General features: G+C 47.1%; 1 protein-coding gene across 5 annotated transcripts in view; it reads right to left on the bottom strand.

Annotated features, from left to right (window-relative positions):
* Positions 1 to 26,712, bottom strand: part of nrxn2a (neurexin 2a) — a 76,711-nt gene that overhangs the window by 26,765 nt on the left and 23,234 nt on the right. For 2 of the 5 annotated variants that reach the window (XM_029173178.3, XM_029173181.3), the window contains exons 4-16: positions 25,658 to 25,687; positions 25,405 to 25,416; positions 21,099 to 21,400; positions 17,883 to 18,044; positions 13,640 to 14,069; positions 12,700 to 13,083; positions 11,711 to 11,914; positions 9,701 to 9,727; positions 5,546 to 5,665; positions 5,090 to 5,471; positions 4,196 to 4,386; positions 3,939 to 4,112; positions 3,348 to 3,467 (exon numbers count right to left, since the gene is read on the bottom strand). In XM_029173178.3, the coding sequence (XP_029029011.1) occupies positions 3,348 to 3,467; positions 3,939 to 4,112; positions 4,196 to 4,386; positions 5,090 to 5,471; positions 5,546 to 5,665; positions 9,701 to 9,727; positions 11,711 to 11,914; positions 12,700 to 13,083; positions 13,640 to 14,069; positions 17,883 to 18,044; positions 21,099 to 21,400; positions 25,405 to 25,416; positions 25,658 to 25,687 (2,538 nt within the window). The remainder of the gene's footprint in view (positions 1 to 3,347; positions 3,468 to 3,938; positions 4,113 to 4,195; positions 4,387 to 5,089; positions 5,472 to 5,545; positions 5,666 to 9,700; positions 9,728 to 11,710; positions 11,915 to 12,699; positions 13,084 to 13,639; positions 14,070 to 17,882; positions 18,045 to 21,098; positions 21,401 to 25,404; positions 25,417 to 25,657; positions 25,688 to 26,712) is intronic. The other 3 variants (XM_029173179.3, XM_029173182.3, XM_029173180.3) reach the window with 2 other exon arrangements.

The following is a 26,712-nucleotide window of genomic DNA, read 5'->3' as shown; positions in this document are numbered from 1 at the left end:
AACAAGCAGAGGAGGGTCAGGCTTGGGAATTGTGTGATTGATGATGATGTTAAATACTAGTGTATTATACTACCATACTAGTATTTGTACGTCTTAACACCGCACTTTGGAGAAAAGAAAACTTCTAAGTCAACTTTTAATGTGAGAAACTACAAGGACAGAGAAGCAAAAATAAGTCAAAGTGGGCTTTAGGCCCTCGGGCCTTTGACTTCTTCTCACATCTGTGTAAATGTCAAAGGTTTTACACACACGCCTATAAGGCTAAAAAGCTGTAAAAATGCCGAGCGCACGCAGACGCCATGAATTTGCATGATCGTTATTTCGACAGACGACTGACGGCGGAGTAAACAATGGCTCCTGTAAGTCACAGGTCAACTTTTATCGCCCCATGAGCCTCTGCCAGTCACTTACAGCGCGCTCGCGCTTTTACTACCACGTTAACGGCGCTGTGCCAGCAGCCTGGGACTCAGGGCGCCCACGTGACTCACACACAGCGCAGATTTGGCTGAGACAGATCCTTCCTGGGATACACTTCCTCTATTATGACCCAAGCTGACGAAAGCAGGTGCGTAAAGCGATGGCAGCAGCGCCGCTAATGGAAAAGAGAGGGTCAGTCGCCGGATGCGTGAACCTGCGGTGTTTTCGTCGGAAAGGTTAATAGCGGGACTAACTAATGCGCGCGCGCAGCCAAAGAGCACGCTAACTTTTTTTAATTGCCCCCAAAGGTGTCACGGTGCTGAGCAGCAGATGGTCCAGACACAGGCTGCAGTCACTTCGGAGAGGATGCTAATAAGGTGAAGTGGGCCAGCAACAGCAAACGCCGGCCCAAGAAGCATCAGCGTGAGGAAGTGAAGGCAGGAAGGAGTCGAGGGATGCGTGGTTTAGTCACACCAGCAGCAGTTACATGTAAGATAATGGGTGGGTGGCCAGGTAGCCTATAGCCTAGACCACCGGCGGACTGGTCCCGTTTCTATTTGGGGCAGGTCACTGCGTTACTGTATGAACAGCAATGGGTTTTCCTGAGCCTGCGTCCCGGGGCACAAGATTAAGTCTGAACCTCTATCCTGGATTATCCTTGTGGCCTTTGGGACACGCTTATAATCTTGAACGACTCCACCTGAAAGGAAGGTCAAAGCAAATACGTGATATACAGTAATGGGCCACTTCTACTTCAGCTCTGTCACACTTTGCAGTAGAAGAGAGAACATGCTGTAGCTTGTTTTTTTCACACGTCTGCCATTATGCACATTTACTGTAGCAGCACTTCACCGAGGACTATTATGATGAGGTGCATTCTATCTGGAGTTCAGCACATACTCTGCATGTAGGGTCATAAAAAGCTTCATATGTCTCTTACAGTTTCTAATCCTTTAATAATTACAGCTTCTAGTAGTAAATACAAAATCCATCTAGCTCTGTTGAAAGTAATGGAAAACCATTATAACCTCCATACACAGCTAGACGCTCTGCTTTCTAACAGGCACATGGAATAAGAAAAGGAGACAGCTGCTGTCGAGTGCTGTGTTACTGTACCTTGCATGGATTTTACAGTCCGCCGTCCTCCAGTATGAATTAAACTACTCAATGAAATGTTGACTCAGAAATAAAAGGCAAAGTTGGGTTCCACTCTGCAAAAAAACTGACGAGTGCATGGCGTTAATCGCGCAGACATGTATGTAGTCACGCACGCATTAGCAGACAATCATCTGTAGCTGAGAGGTTAAATAATACTGTAATTACACTCCTCCTGTGTTTACACAACTCTGACCTCCTGGATGACAGAGGTGTGAGGAATTAAATATTTCTAAGGGGATATTATTAGTTTTGTTTCACAAATATCAAAGCCAGAGATGTGTTTGTGTTTTCAGAGCATTCTCTTCTTTATAATGACTCTAGCGGCTTAGTGTGAGACACAAGGCTTGTTATTTGCTCCGGGCTGCACTGATGTATTGGTTTGACCTTTGGTATCGTCCAACCCTGGCCTTTACCACCAGCATGATTGAGAGCTGCTGTGAAGATCGCTAAATGAAAACCCAAATGCTACAATTTAATGTATTTGTCTTCTTCAAAATGCTGCTGCTGTTCCATTATTAATCCTAATCCAGATACTGGAGACCAGATGTTACAGCAAACACTTGTTGGGCTGAAAGTTTAGCCTCAGGCAGACAGCGAAGTTCTTGCTTAGCTGATGTGATCTGCATCAGTCTAGCAGCAATTATAGAAGATATAGAAAGTCAGGTCTTTAGAAGATGAGAAATGTTTTATAAGACCTTTAAATATAATTTGAGTTGAACTGCATGTCCACATATAGTATTAACATATGAGTGAAACTCCTTGAATAAAGAAAAAATGAAAGAAATAAATGAATACATTTGAGAATATTTTAAAGTGGCTGAACTCAGTGGAGCGTATAAAAATGTAAGCTAACGCACCAAAGTGCCTTTTCTGTTCGGCTCATGTCTCGCGTGAAGGTTCAGGGCAAAATTATGTAAAAGTTGGAAATGAAAAAGCCAGTTTAAGAGAAATATGTTAATGTAATAAACAACTTAAAATAATTTGTTTGACTTCCTTTTTGAAATACAGTTTTAATGAGTGTGCAGAGAGACGTGGAGGTTCGAGCAGCGCCTCAGGTTCATCCTGCATGACGTCTGCTCAGTCCTGAGCCAGTAGCATGTAAGAGATGACAAACTATGGATCATGAACTCAAATCAATAGGTTAAACAGCAGGTTTTACCTTAGAGACAGCACCTGGTTTCCTTTTATACGCACATAGAAAGAAAACAAGTGCAGTTCACTTTTGTACATTTTTTGTAAGAGCGGACAGATTTAGAAGCTTCCTGTTAATTTAAACAAAAACAATCCAACCGAGAGATGATTGACAGGACACAAATGACACAAAATTGTGTCTTTTTGCCTCAGTTTTCCACTTGTGTGTGGAGACAATACCTCGGATGTACCATCACCTGAAAAAACGCTCCAATTTACTCCAAAAGGAAAGGATTTTCTTTGCAAAACCTCAAAAGTGTGTTTTAAAGGGAAAACAAAGTGTTTTTTTCTGTTCGCATTGTGTTAATGTTGCTTTTGCTACACTCAGACAGGCTCAACCAGTCCACAGCAGACGCCCACTGACTGGTTCCAAGGGGCCACGGGGTTGATGTGATCCAGAACGACGCGTGCCGTCACACATTTTCACAGCGTTAATACACAGACTCTCGCTGAATCCCCTTTTTTAGATCGTCGCGATCTCGCCGGCTAATTGCGTATCGGCCTTGTTTAACGAGCTTCCTCATTAGCGACCGGTGGAGCGTTTGCGCCTGTTCGCTCGGGCGTGTTACACCTTCACTTACGGTCGCTGCAGAACGGGCCCCCGTAGGTGGTCATGGTGCAGTCGCAGGAGAAGCCCTCCCACAGCTGCAGGCACACGCCCTGGTGGTGGCAGGAATCCTCTGTGCAGGTGGTGCTGGGACCTGCAGGGTGTTGACAGCAGACGGACCTGATGCTGTTGTCTCATTTCATTCATCCAGAGGAAACAAACACATGCATCCGAGCCAGTGGTTATTTCTAAATATACTGTAATGAAGACAGCTTTGGGTGCTGGAGACTGCATGACCTTTCCATGCCAAACTGTGCAGTAATTGTTACCTGGTGATATTATTTCAGACTGGCACATGTGCTGCAGACTGCTTCCCCCACTAAGTGCTTTCTTGTTTGATTACAGCTCTAGAAACGCTGCATTTCTTGATCTCAGAGTGACATTATTACACGTTAGCATGTCTAATCACAAACAATCAATCCACAGAACACATTCACTGGCCTATTAGCGGTGCATTCAACAAAGCCCTTTAACACCATAACAAATGTAGCGTAATTAGTTCTTAGTGGAGCAGTCGAGAATATCAACAACTGCTGGAAATCCAAGAACGCCGGTTCCCACTCACCTCCGCAGCCACGCTCCACCTCCCCCACCTTGTGGAGGGCGTCGGCCAGCAGGTCGGGGAGTCGTCCATTCAGGTCCACGGACGCCAGGCAGCCCTTGTATCCTTCCCGGGATGCTATTAATCTGGGCAGGCTGCCGTACATGCTCTTCCCAACACCCCCGACGTACAGCTCCCCTGGAGGAAGGCAGGAGTCTGTAACCATCGGCCTGTTCGCCAGCTGTTACTGCCTCGAACACTGGATGGAGCAGGCGCGTTACCTTTCAGGTCCAGGTTGCGGGCTCCGTTGGTGTGTTGGGTGACGGTGCGCGAGTCGATCTTGAGCACGTGCACGTTGTTGTTGTCGCGGGAGATGAGCACGTTGTGCCACTGGTTGTCATTGAGCGGCTTGTCCGAGTTCCCTTTCATGAGCGACGGCCCGTTGCCCAGGTCGAAGACGTAGTGAATGTACCTGCAGGACAACATGCATGTGTCATAGCCACCATCACCACTCATAGGATCTGATCAGCAGACTGTGCACTGTCAGAACCAAACTGTTGCTTGAGTCAGTTACTCTAAGCACCATCTTTGGCCAAACTGCTCCACTTCAAAGATACAGCCATTCTGAGCAGCCTGAAAACTATGACGGAGGTGTTGGAAGCCATTTTTCCTGTGCGTGGTCATTGAGAGCTTCTGCTGGGGGCTCCGGAGCCGAACGAGGCCTCCCAAGGACTAATTGCTTGCAGTGGAGAAAACCTGCGGCAGGTTTGCCTGAGTAACGCTCCAATCGCCGCTCACTTGCTCCCTTTCGACAACCTCCGCTATTTTTTCCGTGGCAAAAGTTATTTACGATGAATAAAACATGCGGCGCGTATTTGTGAAGGAGACAAGTTGTCAAATGTGCTTGAGTAGGTCTGAGTGGGAGAGTGACACTGGTGCAGAGGCGACTGCAGCTCTTGGTTTTGCTATTGCTTCGCAGCTACAGTATATTTCTTTTCTCTGCTTCGCTTTCCTTAAATTCTTTATGACAAACAAATAATTTAAATTATTTTGAATAATTTTGTGTATCTTCTCAAGGCTGGCTTGAAAAATATATAAATCGAAAAATTGAAGTCTCTGCAAAACAAGGATTAAAAGACGAGCCCATCAACAACAGAACCAGAACCACAACTCACCCTTTGACCAGCTCCACCATGATGAAGTCGCTGCCATCCCCGGAGTTGTAGAGCATCAGTCCGTCGGGGCTGGTGGTCTTGAACTGGAAGAAGAGGTGCATGGAGGCGTAGGCCTGCAGGGTGGAGAAGGCCAGGTAGCTGGCCTGCGTCAGGAAGGTGACCGGGTTGGCCACGATGTGCCGCATGCCGAAGCGGGCGTTCAGCTCGCAGTAGGAGATGTCCCCGTTCTTGCACTGGTCCAGGTACAGCATCCCGTTGAAGGACAGCGCCTGCAGGTGGCCGATGAAGTTGGACGGCATCACGGAGATGTAGCGCCGCTCCGTCATGATGCCCGTCTCGATGTTGTTGAACTCCAGGCGGGTGTGGGCGCCGCTCATGTGGCCTAGCGAGCAGAAGAAGAGGCACGTTCCATTTCCACATGCATCCGCTCTCATAGCATCGTTGTTCCTACTGTACCTTCCACCGTCACATTATCCACAGAGAGCTGCAAGTTCTTCCCACGCCGCACCACCTTCACCGTGTGCCACTCGTTGTCATTCATCTTCTCGCCTACCAGGAGTATCTCTGGTCCTTTGCCTAAGAGGAGGCAAATCACCAAGTGACAATCATCCCAAACAAGCTCAGGGCACTTTTTCCACAGCACGCCGTCAACACGTGACGCGCCCGCTCCCCAGGTCCATGCATTCGCTCATTTACCCGCATCAACGCTTAGCAGAAACCCATCATTTGCATCCACTCGCTTCTAGGTTAAAGGAGGAACGTGACAAACAGATACTGTAGCGAATGCTCCTCCTCCAAGAGGCTGAACGCGGGAATTGATTTGTGCTCTCAAATAGCATGATGAATGCCTGCTTTTTATAGCGTGGCTTGATTGATGTCTACTGGGGGAGCGATGCTAGGTATTATCTAGAGCCTTGGCTCAAACATACAGTTTTAGACATTCTGCACTATCCGCTGCCTTTTCGCCGCTTTCAAAATAGGTCACAGTGCAGAATCTTGCCACTGCAGCACCGTCATCCCGAATCAGTGCCTATGCAACAGGCCGACACGGCAGTTCAAAGGAGTTCTGACATCGCTTGGGAAACTAATTGGCCATGCCTAAGCTGACTGCGCCTTTAGGGGTTTGTCTGTCTAATTGAGCTCAGGGTGCAGGAGAATTACAGGGGACGTAGAGAGGGCAATAAATGGAAAACATCAACGGGCTTCCGAACACTTCACTGTTTTATCCTCGGGGAAATAAAACTGCGACGGGAGACTTTGTCCGCGGCTGCATATCAAGTGTCTTTACAGCACACGGCATGGCACCACCATCCACCTGCTGAATATCGACCGCACGCTCCACACAGATCAATCACGTCAAACCCGGCTCCCTCTATATCTGATGGATTTACTTAGATAACGCGAATGTTTACCTTGTAAACACGGCGAAAACAAGGCTGGGTGTAATGAAAGCACAGATAGCGGAGTGTTGGATGGCTGGGACTCTTCATCTTATCTGAGCCTCTCAGAGGGGAGCTTCCCCGCGAACGCATGTCGGCGTCAGAGCCCCAAAATCCAGACACCACAGAGTGACAGGGAAGCAGCAAAGTGCAGGGTTCTCCTCTGTTTTTTCGCCTATAGCTATATATTAACTGTGCATTTTCCTTTGGGATTATTAAAGATTTGTGGTGTCACACATCAAAGTCTGTTGAATATGGATGTGTCCTGCTTTGCACATTGTAAATATATATTATGTGGTTAATAAAGTATTTTCAAAATAGCAACAAATTATCTTGCAGGTCATAATTCATGAGATTTATCTCCAACTCAACAATAGAAAGGTATCAGTGTTACTCCTGATGCTAATGGTGGGCGACGTTGCCTGTGTGCTGCTGCCTCAAACCAATATTTTTGCTGTCCCTAGTATAAAAGCTTCTGTGGGTCCTGAGCGAGTCGACGCCTCGGGTCACGGTTAGCGGGAATCCTTCACTCTTGCAGCCTGCTCCTCGAGGCAACTGGCGCCCGAGGCTGCATTAACAGCTACTGGAATAACACAAGTGAACTGTTAAATGACACGTTGCATTGTGGGAAATATAGGTGTTTTTTTTTTGTACATGTGATTTTATGCGAAACTGTGATGAATAGCTGCAACGTTTATCGACAAAAGAATAAAAACTGGGGCCACGAACGCCCCCCCCCCCCTCATGAAAACGCCCGGTTAAACTTACTACAATGGCTGTTTGATATCAGGGACAGGATCTGTAGCGCTGCAGAGGAGTGAAATGGCAGAGCATAATATGTATTCACACAGACACGTGGCTGAAAACCCTTTGAAATGTGAGCTCCTATCAAAGTGCCTTCGCCTGACAAGCTCGGCTTCGAGCGGCTTGAGAGGAAGCAGCACATGTAAAGGGTCTATTTTGTCTAGTTTGATCCTCCGTTAAAATTTAATTTGATTAATATTCTCACACAAGGACGACTTCAAAGGCGTGCTGCACTTGTACAGGTCAGCATCACGGGCGAGCGGAGACTTTGAATGCCGAATGCCCATGTTAATAATCAAAGTATGTTAGGGTAGTTCCATATTTGATTTTTTTTTTTTTTAAGAACAAATGCGTCATTTCAACAGCGCCGTTCCTGAGAATTAGTAAACAGCACTGCAGCAGCATTTGTTCTCACAACTGCTACACTCCCACAGTGGATCCAGTTGTGGCAGGTTCCAGGCAGCTGCTTAATATAGGCTGTCAGACTCCATAAGGAATAAGCTGCACTGGAAGGAAGACCGGCCCGATAAAATCACAGCCTTTATTCTGTAATTAGGTTGTAGGATAATTCTTTCAAACAGGAATAAATGTAATTAATAAGCACAATGAGCCTGTGGTGCAAATTGTAATTCTCCCCAGTGATCGCACTCTCAATGATCATCTAAATAACTCTGTACATTGTTGTAGCACGCTTTAGTGTAATGGTTGAGGAGGAGGATTTTTTTTTTTTGCACACATACAGTGCAGAGCATGTTTCCTGTGGATGATGGGACGATGCCATCTGCTGGTAGACAACGTTTCTCCTAACGGAGCGTTTTTTTGTTTTTTTTTTACGTCTGTACTTTTAAACGAGGGCAAACAAGGCCTCGTCTCTCTGCGCGTCGGCTCATGAGTCGGCTCATTCACAAACACAGCACATGCATTTCACTTGTCATCCACACACATCCAGTGCTACTCACCTGGAGCAGAGGACAAACAATGAAATCCTTTCAATACAACCAACTGTAGCTTAGGCTTATGTGTATGTTGTAAATCTGTTGTAAATCTCCATCTTGGACCGTTACATTAACACAAGGCAGTGTTACAGTACACACTCTGGTTTGTTGGTGTTCCTGCTGCGCATGCGTAAATATTAAAACATGTTAGAGAGAGCGTGTGCAGCTGCTGCAGTGAGTCCCCTGTGTCATTGTGATCATCAGTACAATCTAATGTCAAGCAGGCCTTCAGAATCATTGGCAGGTGGAAAATTAGAAGCTGAACGTTTTATTTTGAAAAGCGCCTGAGTCGCTCATAGGGGTGGAAATGAGCTTCCAGCTCGCTCTCGATTATAGTGATATGAATTCACAAGCCTCCTCTGCACTGAGGGATCCATATCAGGCCGTCATTCACTTCTCCTCTGGCAACAGTGTTTATCTGTTTCTCACGCCAACGTAATCTGGAGCCGAACTTAAATTGCCTGCCTCCCTCTATCAGGTGAGAGCAACAATCTACATGATAAGGCGCAAAATCACCAAGCGACAATCTGCATCTGCTAACGCGTGGAGGAGCCACATTTGCTCATTTCACAAACTTAGGGTTCATGAGAATGTGTGTGATGGATGGTCTAGTCAATACTGACGTGTCTGAATGATTTAAGACATTTATACAGATTATTTAATCTGCATTCATCGTCCGTGTGTTTGTGGATGTCGCCTATAATTAAAATCATCTGCGAATTATAAAGAGAGAATTTGTTGGATTCTGTCCTGGAACCGTTGATTTACTTTGCAAAATATATTTCCTGACAGTCGAGGAGGAATCAGCTGCAACAGGCCGTCGTCTCTCGTTCACGTTTTAACATTTAGGCAAAGCCAGGCTGAAGGCTGACGTCTCTGTCTGCCGGTGATCAGATATCAGGCTAACCTTTAACTTCCCCGCAGCTCTGACGTGTGTTTACACAGACGGAGGCGCGGCTGCTCTGACTACAAAATAAAAGCTTAGTGTGCTCAAACGCTATGCAATAATCAGCTGTGTGAGCAAATTAGTCACATTTAAATGAGTTTAGCTACATCAGATGGCATTAGTACGTCACAAGAGGGGGAACTTTGTAATTCAGGTTGTTGCTGAAATGTAAATTTCAAAAGCATAGAAAGGATGCAATTATATTGAACCATAACATTGCTTGCCACAGTGAATTCCTGCTCTTGTTCTTATCGTTGTAATGATGCTTATGAGCAGCATAATAGCAACAGTAAACAACAGGAACCGTAGGGCTGAATAAATGAATTATGTTCTGTTTCATAAGGGAATAGAGCAAGAGGCATATGATTACACCACAGTGCATATTCTTTCAATCATAACACAGGAAATAATCATTGGAGACACTTACTGAGATTACAGTCTATCCTGATACAATCTGGTGAGAGAGAGAGTGAGATGGTGAGTTTAAAAGAAAAAAAGAGAAGCACAAGAGAGGAGAATATTTCACATCCTTCAAGGTACATTCTGCAGACAGTTCAGTGCGTTTCAGAGCCACCATCCGGGGACAGGCTTGAGAGTCTAAACCGCCCCTTCCCCCCCCGCGGTGGACGTGAGAGCGGGTGAAAGGAAGCGCCCGGCCGCTGCCGGGGAGCACGGAGCGGATCAAAGCGGGGATCGATACCGCTGTTATCGACCGCGGAGGTGCGCCGGCATTATTTTTAGCTGGGGCATCGACTCCGATTCGGCGGCTCACATTCAGAATCAGCCCATGGATCGGACCGGGGCAGATTAAAGCCACCGGGTTCTGGGGTAACTCAGCAAACGTGTGCCGCCGCGAGAAAAACTGTCCCGATGCAGATAAAGACAACGAGGAAACGGAAGCCGGTCCAGATTTGGGGGTCCGCTTCGGAGATAATAATGATGATTTTAACATTTGATGCAGATTAAGGAGGTCTTAAATCTTATCATACGAAGGCAAGGAATAATTTGACTGGATAGAGCAGGTGTGTGTGGCCGTTTAAAGGATTTAGGCTCCAACGGTTACTGGCTTTATGCAGAGTCTGCGATAAATGGTTGTGTGATTAATTTCATAGATATCTACTGAGAGGGTCATGAATGTGTAATTTTATTCAGAATGTGTGACATACTGCAGCAATAAAGCTCTACTCCAAAGCCCCAGCCTTGATCCGTCCTCAGACCGTTAACTGAAGTGATGTGCGGGCCTGGATGCGGGGGAAAAGGGCGGTTTGCACAACCTGCAGCCACAGGGAACGTCACACCACAGGGGAAATGACAGCGGCGTCGCACAAATGAGATGCATTACTATTATTCCCTCGCGTCTTCACGTCAGCGGCTGACGTGGTTCCGACCCCATCTGCGTGTGTGGTGAGACCAATTTCTCTAACTGTACATGAATGCATGTTGGTGTGAGTCGAGTGGCTGGGGAGTGCTCTCAAGCTGTCAACCATCACAGAGCAGTGGATACAGACAGTCAGAGACCACTTTCTGCTGCAGGTGAGTGTGTGTGTGTGTGTGTGTGTGTGTGTGTGTGTGTGTGTGTGTGTGTGTGTGTGTGTGTGTGTGTGTGTGTGAGAGTGAGAGAAAGAGAGAGAGAGAGAGAGTCCATCACAGACACCCTCTGCTCGGTGAAGCGCCTCTAAATGGCCCGACCAGTAAATGTGTAGGGAGGGAGCCACGACGGTCACATCTGTCTAAGTGGTCATATCCCCGCATGATGATGGAGCTGGTCTCTGACTGCCTTCTCCTTGAACTGCAGACAAGCCATTGAAGGGCTGAAAGAGCCGGGGCGGTCAGACGAGACCTGACCACTGGGTGAACCGAGAGAGGAGAGGCAGAGAGACAGCACGTGTGGGAGAGAGCGAACATACACGCTGACCTACAATTGCTTAAAAGGCATGAAAACGCGTCGGAATGGTGGTTTTTTTTTCTTAAAAAGCGATTACTAAAAGTGTTTTGAAGAGACTGATTTAGGGTCAGCGCTGTGACTCTTTGCTTCCTTTGCTCCAGGACATGCGTACCTTAAATCCTTAGTGTCTTAAATGCAGCTGCAACAAGGGCTTGCTCTTGATTTTTGTATAGTTCTATTAGGTTATAAGCTAAAGATCTTCTCTCATAATAAAATAATACATAAAATTATCTCATAATCATACTGTAATTATAGATATATGAATTCATATGATAATTATTATTAGATACAATATAGCTCAAGAAAAGACAGATTCTAAGGCAATAGGACAAAATAGAGCTTTACTGACTGGATGGTGTCTCTGTATCTTTTTAAGCAACTGTAGCTCCCGAGTATGCAGACAGATGAGGGAGAGATAGAGGCAACTCCGCTATCATCACAACTGTGGCTAAGCCCTGCAAGGTGAACCCGCGACGTCTGCCTCGGCATTACCCAGGTTGACAGTGAGCTTGACTCGGCCTCCGTCCAGCTCCAGGCGCAGCGTGTCCGCCGACTGCTGGGAGGTGGTGGCCATCAGCAGCCCGTACGCCCTCTGGGACATGAAGCGCAGGGACAGGTCCTCCGCCTCCGTGTGCAGCGTCCTGGGCAGCACCACCTTCAGGTACATGCTCCCGTCGTAGCTCACCATGGTGGCCTCTGTTGAATGAGAAACACAAAGTGGCGCCTATGGAGGAAAGCGTGAATTCCATTCGAGCCTATCGCAGGTGCCGCATGAGAGCGCCTTGGATTGCAGTTTCCATCAGTCACACCAGATGGCAGAAAGAGCCTAGAGCATACGGAGGCGGCGGCCAGACTGCAGCAGCAATCAAATTTAAAGGATTTATAGCAATCACGGTGCAATGCAAGAGGGATTTTCATATAACCCTTATACTATTAGCTGCCAATAGATGTGCGTAATTGGGCCTCTCTCTGAGAAAACCCATCTGCATGGAAAACGCGGAGCGAGTCGGGAATCGCGCTGCAGAGGCGCCGCTGCATTTCTAATGAGACACTCGTAGCACCGGCGACCTCCTGAATGACAGTTCATTACCCAGTCGCTACACTGAGGGGGAAATACTGTCATTTGCCTTTGAATGGCTTTAATAATAACAACTATTTTCTATTGTCTCTACTCCATTGTCCATTCATTGTGACCTGAACTGCTCCGTGGACACAGGCAGTTACCCCGGGATGAGAGATCCTGAGATATTTGATTAGATATGAAAATACGCAGCAGAGGGTGCAGGTGATCACGAGCAAATGAAAGTATTATTGTTTGGGCGGCGAGGCTCTCGTAATGAATTTCCTTTATATCCGCATTTTTTTCACCTGTGCAGCCACTCACACCTCTAAGATGATGAATAAAATACCGGGCAAAGTGTGTTAAAAGCGCCGCAGCAGCATCCCGGGGTCACCTATTCCCCCCTCCCCCCAGGACTCACCCTTCTCGCAGCTGCGGCCCAGGTACCCGGTGCCGCTGCAGTCGCAGATGTGCCGGTTCCAGCCCTCCCTGCAGTGGCCGCCGTTGGCGCACGCGTCCCTGCCGCACCGGACGTGAGTCTCGCGGGTGCAGAAGGCGCTGACGCCGGCGGCCGTCTGGACCTCGGCCAGCCTCCACAGGTCGCGGCTCTGGCCGTCGATGAACAGGTCCCTGACGCAGCCCACGTAGCCCAGGCCCAGCGTGGCCGTCCACACCTCGGGGGGCAGCGCCAGGTTCTGGTGGTCCTCGGGCAGCCCCCCCAGGTACATGTCGCCGTCCAGGTCCAGGACCTCGCTGCCCTCGTTAGCGGAGAAGGGGAGGCTCTGGCCGTTGACGGAGACGAAGCCTGCGAGGGTGGGGGGTGGGGGGTTGGATTAGCGGTGAGTTGACTCCTGCAATATATTTTTTTTTCACGCGGAAAATGACGACAGGTGTGTGTGGGCTGTGCTAAGTGAGGAGCGAGAACAAACTGTGAGACGGAGGAAGCGGGCGCCCGTCTCTGTTTGCTTTCAAGCAGCCAGCACAGAGAAGCTGCACTGCCGCTCCTTAGGATATGAGCAGGAAGCTAAAATTAAAAGCAGCTATGGAAAAGTGAGGAACTGTAATTGACAAATCTGCATTGTCATAGTGCCCTGCTTGAGAAGGAGGGAGGGTATTTATAGAAATAGAAGGAACTGTGTGTACTTTTGGCTGCTACTGATAAGGCAGACGTTTGGATTGTATTAATAAGGCAATCACGTCTCCGTTGGAGGTGGGTGACTGTATAATTGGTTCCTAGTAAAACAGGTTAACACCGTTTTTGTAAATATAATCCACATATTATAGCAATTAAAATAATATTGCTTTAAAACGCTACCATCATCCGCAGTGATTCACAGCAGCCTCCACCCCCCCGTTCTCACCGTTGCGCCCGGTCCTCTGGAAATCCACGTGGCACCACTCGCCGTCGTCCAGCCTGGCGTCGCCGGCCCTCATCTTGATGCTGCCCGAGCCCATATCCATGACCAGGTGGAGAAAGCCGTCCAGCAGCTCCAGGGCGAAGAAGTCGGCCCTGGGCTTCCTGTCGGGCGGCGCCCCCTGCAGGCTGCCGTGGCTGAACAGCAGCAGGCCGCTGGCCTCCGTGGTGCGGAAGTCGAAGGAGACGGTGCCGGTCTTCTTGGCGTTCCAGCGGGGCAGCGTCAGGTAGGCGGCCGGCGTGTCGAAGGTGACCGGCTGCAGGGCCTCCACGCTCTCGCAGCTGAACATCAGGTCGCCATGGATACTGATCCTGGGGTCCCGCTGCTCGGCTAGCTGCGACAGCTCCAGTCGGAACTCGTTATTTTTGTAAACCACCTAACAAAACGAGAAAGCGACGCCGGCGCGGTGAGACAATGGCGTGAGGGAGGGAAACATTCGGTGCAAAGGTTGAATATTACTCATCAATAACAGCTAGAAATAACAGAACCCAGAAGCTTCCACAAGGACGCGCGGCGGAAAACATGTTGATTCATCGCTAAACCCGGAGCCGCCATGATTTCAGCATTAGAACTAGTGCATTTCAATATATGCACGGTGAAGCATTTGCTGCATTAAAAGCATTTTAAAAATTAATTGTCTCGGTGTCGTCGTTGGTGTCTCATGCTGTGGAACCGTGCAGAGACGAAGCACGTGGAGCCGACTGTGTTTTACTGCTTAGACTGAAAAGTTTTTCATGTGTGAGGCCAAACAGTCGCTCTCCTCCGCCGCTGTCTGCTCTTTAGAATAAATAGCTTATATATAACGAAGTAGACTGTTATACAATGTGTAATACTGTAATGAGAAAAAAACACAACAGCAAGAGCTGAAAAGCTTGTGAAGCTGGAAAAGGAGGAAATATATTGATGCAAATACACATATTTACATTTTAGACAGTTACCGAAAGTGGCAGACTCAAATTCGCAGACAGGCCTTCAAATAATTGCGTGTGTTTATACGAAGCAAAGTGAAACAGCTCGAGCCCGAGTAGATAAAGTGGGTGGGAGAGAGAGGTGGACTCGCTCCTATACAAGCAAACGCACAATTTATTATTTAAAGAGGCGCATTTAGTGAATGTGAGAGGGCATAAACTTGACTGTTCGTTTTTATTTCGGAGCTCATGGGACAGAAATAGAAAAAAAAAAATCTAGCTGCAGAGAACGTACAGCAGAGCCTGCCTCTGCCTCGTTACCTAGTTGATATTTGAGCCCAATTATGGCGAAATGCAAATCCGTTTATTCATTTCATATACAGGATGTACAGAACTCGGTTTAAATTAAAAGCACGCCGCGCTGAAACACCTGTGCAGCTCCATGGTCTCTCATCCTGTACCAGCGCTAACTAGCTAACTAGCTAACTAGCTAGCTCCCGCGTCCCCTCCGCAGCCAGAGGTGACACGCCACGCTGCACAGGGGCCCGGCGGCGGCGGAGGGGGAGGGAGGGGGAGGGGGAGGGGGGTGCAATCTGAGCCAATATCACACTTCACACCGCCTCAGCGTGAGCAATTAGGCAGCGAAATCAGATGGCGAAGCCGACTGTCGAGAAACGGGCGGAATGGGCAATTTTTTAAATTGAGAAGACAGTCAATCAAGACAATCACTTACAGGAAGCACGAGCGGTTATATATAGGGACGTTTACACCTTTTTTTAACACCCAGGAGCACAACATCCAACACAAGCGCACGGAGGAGGCCGGCTTTGACCTCTGCCGCGCTATTATATAAGCCCAGGGACAACACAGGAAGCGGAATCCTATTCCACTAATTCAGGCGGCTGTTTTATGTGACAAGGATTACAGCGTATCCCAAAAAACACAAGAATGGAGCTCTTGTTGGGTTGATTGACAAAGCCCCTCGCGTCTTTTATGCTCAAGTAGTGAAGGATAACAGCAATCGGGGAATGAATACCTCCTCTGCTGTGCGAGCACATTCCTCACCACCAGACTGAGGAAAGCATCCGGAGCGTTAAAGTAAGGGAACCTAATGGGGTGGTGTGGGATATCCGCGCAGCGCAGGCCAATAAGCTGCCGCCTTCCAGGACAAATTCATCTCTCCCTTCTAGTTGTTGTAGTCGTGACATCCATCTGAAAGCAGCCATTATTTTCCCTCTACCTGATGAACCTGATGGCCTCTACGCTGCAGCACTCACATCTATTATCTTGTAATGTCTCCAGAGATTATTCACGGCCCAAACTACATTCAATAAAATGAGACACATGCCCCCAAATAGATCCACTGCTTATACAATAAATATTTTAGTCACTGCTCACTTTTCTTTCTCACATGGATTAAGATGAATATATGTGTTTTTTTTCTCCCCTGGAGCTTCGATCTTCTAGTTCATCACCCGACTTTGGAGCTTTGGCTCGGACTGACCCGCTTCTGAACCTGGCTTCTGGATTCCCTGACAGGCTGATCCCATTTGATCAGCTCTGCCTCTGCAATGTCTCGCCCTCATTAACGGGACTTTTTTTTTTTTTTGGGTTCGCCATTCTGTCGTCATGACTCTTTATCCCATCATATTCTCCCTGCGTGCCTACAGTACGGCACAGCAGTAGTAGGTCTAAGCAGCACCACCAGCTACACCGCCCACGGAGCGGAGGTTGCAGCATTGGCAGTGGTGCCGGGACAATAACCTATCCATAAATAACATCTCATTTTCAATTCAGTGCATTCACACTGCAGAGTAATTATGTAGACACTCCATTTAAAATCATTCACCAAAGGCTTGAGTGCTTTCAAATGTTCATGTTCGCTGCTTTACCAACAACTAATCCTAATATTTCAAAAATATAAACAAGTGTGTGCTTGGAAATCTAATGAACACGGTTGCATACCTGCAGACTGTGAGTCTTTCAATGAACTGCATGTGATACCTTGAACCATGTTCACGCTGTTAACAACATGTGAGCGTCTCTTGAGGCAGGCGACGCATCAAGCGCCTGGAGAGAAACGCTAACATTAGCAGGTTTGCGGTGCATATTTTTTGCTTACGTTTAGCGGTGCCAGGTTGAGCGTCTCCGCTTATCCTGTTAGCGCACTAACAATTAGGGATTTTCAAAGTAAAGGCGAACGATGTAGAACACGGAGTGCACATTACAGCAGCATCCCCGCGAATAGCCTTCACTCCGACATATTATCATACAAATTCCATTATTATTAGGCTTTTGTGTTTTTCAGAATGTAGAGTTGAGATCACACAGTAGCAGTGATTAGCGAGTGTGACGCTGGAATCGTCCACACAATGAAACCGCCGCTTCTTATGCTTCTCTTCTACCTGCTGATGCTGTTCGTCCTGTGGCTTAGTCAAATTATTTCTCTCCTCTTCTACTTCCCACATCTAAGTCATGTGTCTGTTCTGTCCTTGGTGCATTGTACTCCCAGCTGAATCCCAAGCAGCTGTATTAAGTAGGGATCAAGAGCAGAGCCTAGTAACAGTTTATCGGCATTTACGGGAGAATCGGTCTTAAATTACTTGATTACAGGCTCGCGGACACGTGAGGACCCCAGGAAAACATGTATGTACCGCGTATGTCGCTATGACGTCCACCTTTTTATAATTCACCTCACTCTTTTAATATCGAGCTCCTGCCCGTCATAGTCGTGCCTCCTAATCCTTCCTTGGGAGGGGAAAGCATTTCTCTCACTTTTAATGCACATCATTTGCCTTTTATGAGATTGCTCACTTCATTAAAAATTTGTGAGACCAGACTGAAATTGAGCATTAACCCGTAATTCACTCCTGTGCCTATACTAATTCCAATGCTTAGTACATAATCTGAAGTTTCTTGCTCGAGATAATCAATGTGACAGCTACAGGCCCGAGTTAAAACGCTTCAAAAACGCAAAAGCCGCGATAGATGGAACAGTCGAGGCTGCGTTTACGGAGACGCGTCTGTTTCGTACTGTATGCGTATTATTGCTACGTTTGCCAGGGGATTCCCGCAGGAATCCATAAGTGCATATGCTCGACGGCGGCACAGAAGCTCGGCTGAGCGTTTCTCCTTGAAACACCCTCCAACGGGGGAATCAATACCAACATCTGCAGCATTTTCCTATATGCACAACGGGCTCTGCTTCTAGTAGGAGTAGGTGCTATTCAGGGAAGGTGGGGTAGTGTTACACGTCCTCTCGGAGGTCACGCTCTACTCACATCCTTCAGGCAGCCCATGAAGTTGTTGCTGACCGGGGAGCCCGGCAGGTCGGCCGTGTTCAGGCTGCCGCCGATGTAGAAAAGATCATCGGAGCCCAGCATGGTGTAATCCTCCTGAGTGTAGCCCGTGGTGGTGAGTATCCCATCCACCAAGATCGTCACCTAGAGGAACCATCAGGCAGACGAGACAAGACACGGGAAGGCTCTAAGTCAAACAGAAAGAACTGGCCTAATTATTTCATGCTTCATTTTGTGATTGTGGTTGAGTTCGCCTTAATGTTGAATCTTGAAAGCAATTACAAGAACCGCTTTGAAGGGTTCACTAATCTCGGCTGATCCCTCTGTCTGATACATTAGCAGGATTGCAGCGGCGTCGGTGCATCATAAATATTCCTTCCACTAATATTTTGGCTGCAAAGTGATATGAATGCTACAGTTCTGCTCAATTAATTTGAGATTTAAGATACGGAGGTGGCAAGCCACAGCGCTTGTGTACTGGCAGCAACAAAACAAGATTATTCTCATATCGGCCTCATCAGCACACAGAGACAAAGGAAATGAATGAATGAATCGGGCGATAGAGGGAAAATGATATTCTTGTTGCCATGACAATAAGTCGACATTTAACATGTATTGCTGCACAAATGCAACAGCTCCCACTTTGGGCTGACAAATAAAAACAATTCCAACTTTTTGTAGTGGATAAAAAAAAATCAGATAAAATATCCAATGCAATGAATTTAAATAATTGAACTGAAATAATTTAAAGTGTCGAGTTTAGACTAAACATTTAAAATACTCTTTTTCTGTGAGCATTAAGCATCATGACTATGGGCCGACAGTGAAGTAGACTAGCAGCACCTGAACCAGCAGACCTTGACATGAGGAGATAACGGCAGCCAAGTGCTGGGGCAGGCGGCCCGGTCATTATCACAGAGTCAGGCATCAGTAAGCAAAAGAACTGTAAATAATTCAGAACGTGGGAGTCACCAGCGTGAGATTAAAAAGCCCAGCGGTTCAACTGTATCTCGTGAACGGCTCACTGTAGAACCTGCCGGTGTCTATGCTGTGAACAGCCCTGGTACAGTGTGTCGAAGGCAAGCGGGGAAGAAACAAAAGATTGACCTGACATGGTGTGTTCAGGTGTCAGGTCTCTAAAACAGCGCCTGCCTCACAATTCTCTGATACTGGCAGATATTGATTTCCGCCCGTCTGGCGGTAAAACCTTAGAGGGCGGACAATGGCCCGGCCGCGTCTGATGATACTGCATCAAAAAAAAAAAAAAAAAAAACACGTTCGAAAATCAAAGTGCTTTTATGAAACCGAGTCGAGCTCCTTCACACCTCAGCGTCCAGGAAGGCGACGACAGACCAGCGGCTAATAATTACACCACATCCTGAAACAGTAGCTGTAATGGGCTCTAAAATCAGCGAGAGGAATTAAAAGCAATTATTGAATTAGAAGAGAACAGTAGGATAGCGTTCGAAACTCCATCCCTGGCGGCTCCGATTGACCTGCCATCATCCACAGCTCCAGCCTCTCAGGGCACATTAAAGACGATCACATGCAGCATTTATGACTCCACTGCTTGAGAGTTAGAGTCCGGCAGGAAGCGAACGCAGCGAGCAGACACACACTGTTTGTGTTGTACAGTGCCTCAGTGTGCTGCGTGCACGAAAATAGGTGGATGCATCATTAATAAGGGTCAGAGGAGTTAGCCCACTGAAGGAGAGGGGAAGACAGATGGAGAGGGAGGGAGCGGGTAACGGGAGAATTTCTAGCTTAAAAAGCACCACCGGATCTAATAAAATGTTTCCACCACCGCTCTCTTGGGAGCTACAGTTCCCCCCTATCTTCATGTCAGTGAGGTAGCTTATCTGAGAGGAAGGCAATTTACACAGGGATCAAATGCATGGCTGAAAGCAGAAGTGATGTAAGCACTGGATTGCTGCTCCTTTGGAAGCCGGGGTAGGGAAATAGATGTGGAGGAGGATGTGAGTTTATGTGCAGGTTAATGTGACAGATTCAGGAAATATTGGTGATGATGATGAGAGCGTTAGATTCAAAGTGGCTCCGGCTTCGGCGAAGAAATCCGCCGCCTAAACGCGCGGCGCACGGCGTCGCTTGTAGAGAGACACGTTTAATTTCGTTATGGTCGGGGTGAATTTACTACAGCGAGTGATCACATTACGTGTTTGGCACAAAAAGCTAGAAACCCGTCTTGCCTTCAGAAGCCCGAGCTGCATTGTGTTCCTGCGTTTCAAGTGCAGCTGACAGATAGCATAAACCATGAAAGACTAAACTGGCTCCCAAACTACACAGCGCTGACGCTCAGTCGAGTGAGAAGCGAACCTGCTTTTGTAGGTGAGGAAATATTATTGGATGCAGCGTATTCAGCTGTAGTACACCTGCTCAGTAAAAGAGACAGGACACAGCATCACATTAAAAAATAAAAAAAAATCTGGACTTCAATGAGAATCACATCAAGCCAATTAAATAAAATTAAACCTGCTGGGATTTGTGTAGTTTGGATTATCTTTCAGGACTTGTTTGATTATTTGATCACATTTTAGCTCAAGTCTACATGGAAACACCAATTGGACCTTTAACTTTCTGATGCAGCTCTGCTACATTGCACAAACACCCATTTGCAATTTGCAAACACCTCCATAAACCTGCAGAATTTGCCAGCGACCCGTGGGCCGGTCCCTGCAGGTCCTCTGCACGTCACACCGGACCTCGTCTGTTCGGCGTGAATTCCAAAAAGTATTGATTGCTGGAGCTTTAAGGTTGTTGTATGGTGGAACTAATTGCAGAATGGCTGCAGAGTGCCAGCAGGGTAACATTTAATGCAACAGACACATCCTGGCAGTAAATTAATTTGGGAATGCAGCGCTGTGCCTTGTCTAGTGGACAGCGTTAATGAATACAAAACCTTAGGGCTGACTTGTACTTGGCTGCAGTACAGTAGATACAGCAGCACAATGTTGGACACATGCAACGGCTCTATTCATTATATAAGCTCTAGTTTTTTTGCTTGCATGACCTCTTTAAACGCAGCTGCTATGTAGTTGCAGCCACAGAAATTAGTGAGTTATTTAGGTAATAATGCAACGCCACACTGGAATCTGAGCAGCAAAGAGGAAGACATTTACAGCAAACGTGTGGATGTGGAACTAAGTGAAACGGTGAGTATAAAAGAACCATGGGTTCGACCTGTCGGAGGTTGCGCGTCACCCGGACGTCGTGCCAGACGTTGTCGTTGAACTTCCCGCTGGCGGGCTCCACCAGGGCCTCGAAGGCGCCGGAGCCCAGGTTGATGACCAGCCACAGGGCGCCGTTCCTCAGGGACAGGTTGACGTAGTCGGCCGAGCGGCCCGTGTGCAGCAGCAGGCCGTTCCTCTGCAGCGTGCGGAAGGAGAGCGTGATCTCGTCCAAGCTGCTCTGAATGGGCGTCTGGGACAGGTTGTAGCTGAAGAACTCGTTGCCTTTGAACGTGGCCACTGACTCCCTCTGCCCTGAGAGGGAAGAACAAGCATCTTAGATAATTGCTTCAGCCTCGGCTCCGTGTGCTCACTGCTTTGATGACATATTGAGATAGATTAGGGCTTTAGTGAGTGAACGGAGACTAAACAGAGAAGAAAAGAAAACACAGTACGATACAGCACTACTCAACAAACATCTCACCATCTTCAACAAAGTATATGAATATCTGCAGAGATCAAATATGTGGTTGCATATCTAACGATATGTCTGGGAATATTTTACACTGTTCATTTTGTGGGAAGGCTAATGAAACAGCTCCTTGTATACATTTAGGAGTTGATCCCAGAACTATGGAAACTCAGAGCGATGAATCATCTCTCCCATAAATGCGGCACAGAGAAAAAAACGCAGCTGACGAGCGTCCCTAAACTACCTGCTTTTACCACATAAAGACAAAAAAAAACAAAAAAAAACACGTCTACTGATTTAGTTACAGAGGAGAGACGCATAAACACTCTGGGTGTTAATCAATTATCCTTAACTGGCTTTGTTACTTGCCTTTAGGCACTTTACTGTTTAATGAACCGGTCTAAGTTATTCGCTTACACATACGTTGATGCATTAAAAGCCCTCCACACTGACAGAAACAAACAGTTAAAACACTAACATTGCATTAGACCCACATTCAAACATAACGTGCAACAAAAGATTGAAATATTATCTATATTTATTATCTAAGTTGAAATAGTCCCTATATTTATACACTTTTCCTTATTCTTCATTATTTTGTCTTGGATTGGTGGCTTTCATAAGATCTGTGGCCATAAAAGAAAGCATTAAATAACGCCGCCCTTCTCCTTTGTTAAACGGTGACATTTATAAATACCAATATAATAGTGTCAGGCTGTGCTAAACATCAAAATCGCACGCACGGTGAAAAGATTGTCCACTGGATGACGGAAACATACAGTTAGAGTAAAATGCAACGGCTCCGGAAATTGTCAGAATGACAAAAGTGTCCACGTTTAACAAGAGCTGAAAGAGAAAGCTGTTTTATGGGACTCGCTAAAAACAACGCTGTTGCAAGCTACACGGCAAAAATATATAAATCCACTAAATGCTGGTGCAGGTTTAGGCTCACTTACAAACTCGTAGTTCAGTGTAGCAGCAAATAAAATAAGCATGCATCATCATTACATCATGATTATATAGGAGAGTAAAGGCAGCAACACTGACCTTCACACCAGGTCACACAACGCTTTGCTTCTTTGTCTCTGTTCAGTAAATTACAAAACAATCCACTAAGGCTTTGGTGCATTAGCTCATTGTGAGGCCCACTCTTAATGTTCCCAGCACTGGAATCCACAGTCAAATTACCAATTCCAGGACGTTAACCTTTGACGCTGAACTCTTTATTTCGCATGCACCAAACATTACACAATGCGGCTCCTGAACCGAGTGGGCTGCTGGGAGCCGCTGAAGACGCCCCTTCCTTTACTCGCTCTGGAGCCGCGGCCTCCGTGTTTGCAGCTCGAAGGATAAGCTGTCTCTTCTATTCGTTTGTACAATAAACGTCTGCTTCGGGACTCCAGGGACAACTTAAGCCAGGCAGGATCAGTGGCCCCTTTAATCTCGGAATTGATATCAACTTATTACACTGCTCTTGAACCTAAACACATAACATTTAACTGATGTAGGAGAATTAAACCTAAGAGCTGGTACAACTTCATTATTATTACAACTGAAGGATGCAATGGCTCAATTCACTCCCAGTTTCTGTTACTAAAGGCTACAGTGAGCTATTCCTCTGTTTTATGACACCTGGAACCATTGTGTGCGGTGACCGGGTTTTGTTCGTGTCAACACAACGCAGACTGGTGCTAAGACTGCAGTCGGTGAAGCAGCTCAGCCGAGCCGCTTGCCACTTTGCGCGGCTGACAGTGGGGGTAGAGGCGTCAACCTTCAACCCCGACTGCAGCTACTGTGTGTGATCACTGAGCCGATAGATCTCCTCATGCAAATGGACGCTCGGCGGCACATAACGGCGGCGTCAACAGTCCTCCGCGTCTCACCTGGCTTCCGTCTTCCCGCTCGGTTCCACCTCTCTCACTCTGTCTCAGACACGATGTTATACTTGCCTCCCGTTGTTTGAAACCATGATCCTATTACTTCTACTATTCCATGAATTAGCTAGTGTTTGTATCGGGTCTGTCTCGAGCTCCACATTAGCAGGTTACAGTTACTGCAGGCTGTGTGTTAAAGCCTGTAGACAAGGAGCAACGTGATATCACATACTGCACTGCAACCTAGAAATGCCAACACCTACTGTACATTCTAAATGCTCATTAACACTGATTATCATTATGTCGTCTCATGGTCTGAGCCGCTGTGCCTGTTGTTGCCTGGCTGCACCCAAAGCTCAGATACCTGCGTTGGTCTGGAGGCAGAGACGAGCACAAACACTCCAGTGAGCTGCACCTGCTTCTGCTATATCGCTTCTGTTTACAGAAGATGTGTGCGCACTGGCAAATCACACACACACACACACACACACACACACACACACACACACACACACACACACACACACACACACACACACACACACAGGCAGGCAGCCACTCTGAAATGGTTTAAAAGTTTGAAAAATATCCTCTAATTAATTCATAAAGTGTGCGAATCTTAAAGCGAGGGACCGCCACTGTACAGTACGTCGTGTATTTGATTTGAAATTATTTATGACCACATAAACACAGATTGTATCAGAAGACTCCGCTGAGTATCCCCTCAGGCTAAAGCTGGAACATCAGTACAGTTAATAATAAAATTTAGTAAAACATTAAATGGCTGAATAAAACCCGAGTACAACTCACAGCACTTGCTAATTGTAGCTGTGCTCAGAGGCTTAGTTCTGTAAATGCTCATTACCAACTTCTTCTCATTAGCTTTATGGCTTTTAAATATTTGATATACAGTAACAGCATCGTTCACCTATAGCTGACCGCATAATAGAGTTGAGGCACCGACGTACGTGGCGCGTCCCACTCTTCTCATGTGCCAGCAGCCCCATCAAGCAGGAGCTCAAATTGAGCATTATCTTTTGCCCTGGCACTGATTACTTCTCCTTAACATAAAACACTTCGTCCCACAGCGAGCAGCCAAAGAATCCCAACCTTAATTTGTAATGTCACAGTCATGTACAGCCTGGAGCCGCAGTATTTTTAGTGGCTGAAACACTGGCGTAATCATATTTTGAAGTATTTTTCCGGCCTTTTCATCTACTGTAAATGACCTCCATATTAGAGTTATCAGCTTAACACCAGAAAACGCACGCGAGAACACCCAGGGTGGTGGAACACTTATTTCATCTTCACAAATTAGCGCTACATGGGAGAGGGAGTATAGCGTAATTCGAGGAAGATATACAGTACAAAGCGGATTGAGTCACATCTGCAGGGTTCGCGTGATACACTGTAGGAACTCTGATGATAAGCGCTCGCATGTATATGACTTGATGAGCTATTTCTAGAAAAAAAGCCCTGCGAGATGTTCATCGAAACAGTCCAAATACCATTCGAGCGACGGCGCAAATGAGGATGTGAGCAGCGTCGTCGGCTGTCGGTGGGTCATCAAAGCAAAGTCTCTGTGTTCAGAGACAACACTGATTGCCATGGAGACAGGACGGTGACTTTTATCTCCATCTCACAGCATGTTGCAGAAAACACAAAGCATAAATACAGCAGAGGTAATGGTCAGCGCCACCCACAGCGTTCGGGCGAAAGTTTAGTATTTGTGCACTGTTTTTCTCATAGTGGTGCTGCAGCTACGCTAGAACTCAGGCTTTAGCATGAGTTGAAATCAATTTAGACTGTGTGGAAATGATATAGAATGTCTGAACAGGCACAGCACATCACAGTAAAGTCTAATTGGCTGGAAAAAACCCTTCTACATATCAAAAACGTCTCCTCCATCAGTAGTTTAAAACCTCTTATTTTGAAACCGAAGTGATGCTATTGTATGAGCATAGATGCATTACCTTGGCGAAAAACTGTAGAGGTCAAAGGTGATGTTCCGGTAGCTCAGTCAGTGGTCAGGACAAGGGTTTGACGGACACAAATTGAGTGAGTAGTGAACATAACATGACAGGAAGCAAAAAACGAATAGGCAAGTATATGAGAAAAGAGGAGAGGAAATATTAGTGCAGCACAGTCAACTAAAATGATTTCAGGGGAGGGGAAATGTTGTGATCAGGTGGTTGGGAAGGAAAAGCAAACCAACAGACCCCATACCTTGGCGGTTTAACATCAGGTGCGCCAGACCTTGAGGGAAAGAACAGAAAAAGGATACGAAAACAGGAAGTTCATAAAGAGGTTCGGGAGAACAAAAGCATTGTCACAATGTTGGACTGCAGTTTGTGACAGACATCCTGGGGAGGGTACGGATGTCAAAGTTCAAACCAAAAAGGAAAGGGGAACTCAAACGGAAAACAGACAGACACCTCGAGGGAGGAGAGGGGGGGCAAGGAGAGAAAAAAACATCTTGGTCGGTGCAACCCGCTCAGGTAGTTGCTCACACAGATGCTTTTTTCCGAATGGAACACACACTGTATGTTTACTTGATGCAGACAGCGTTTGAGATGCACCGTATCGGATGCACTGCAGGCAGAACCCGCTGCACCCCGTGCAAAGGTCACCGCTGGTACCGTTCGTTCTGTTCGCTCGCGGGCCTCGCCTGTACAGCACCGGTATGCAGCACGTCGGCGCTCAGCCAGTCCAGATGAGGTTTCATGAGGGGGCGGAGCTACAGCGCCCTCACTCCTCCCACTTTGTCCCGCTATCAAGCACCAGGAAGCAGGTCCATTTCTGTGCGAGCCCATGTTTCTTATGGGCTCGTTTTTCCTTAAGAACCACAGGCGCATCTTTCACCGGGTCAACCAGACATTCCAGGCTCCTCCTGCCAAAAAGCAGTCCGTGACACATGAGCCAGGAGCTCTCATCAGCGCTGCGGCGCTCCCACCCGGCCCGTCGCTCTCCCACGGTTCAATTCCCAAGTCAGTCATTAGATAAATCTTTATTAAGGGGCGAGCGGCCGGCGCACAAATCTCCCTCGCGCGTCCGTCTGAACGAGACCGCTGGAGCTGCAGCCCTCAGTGTGGAATGGGCGTGATTACCCCTGGGATGGCCCTCGCCTGCCAACGCGGAGGCCTTTAATACAGCGTGCCACTGCAAAGCCAGTGACAGAGCCTCTGCTTAGACAGGATTTACCCACAAACCTGTCCACACTGCAAAATAAAGAACTGCAGCGCGCACCCGCGGCCGCTGCCAATGAGCGGGGCATAAATCAA

This window comes from Betta splendens, chromosome 14, assembly GCF_900634795.4.
Source record: "Betta splendens chromosome 14, fBetSpl5.4, whole genome shotgun sequence".
Taxonomy (NCBI): domain Eukaryota; kingdom Metazoa; phylum Chordata; class Actinopteri; order Anabantiformes; family Osphronemidae; genus Betta; species Betta splendens.
This window is presented reverse-complemented; position numbering and strand designations above follow the sequence as displayed.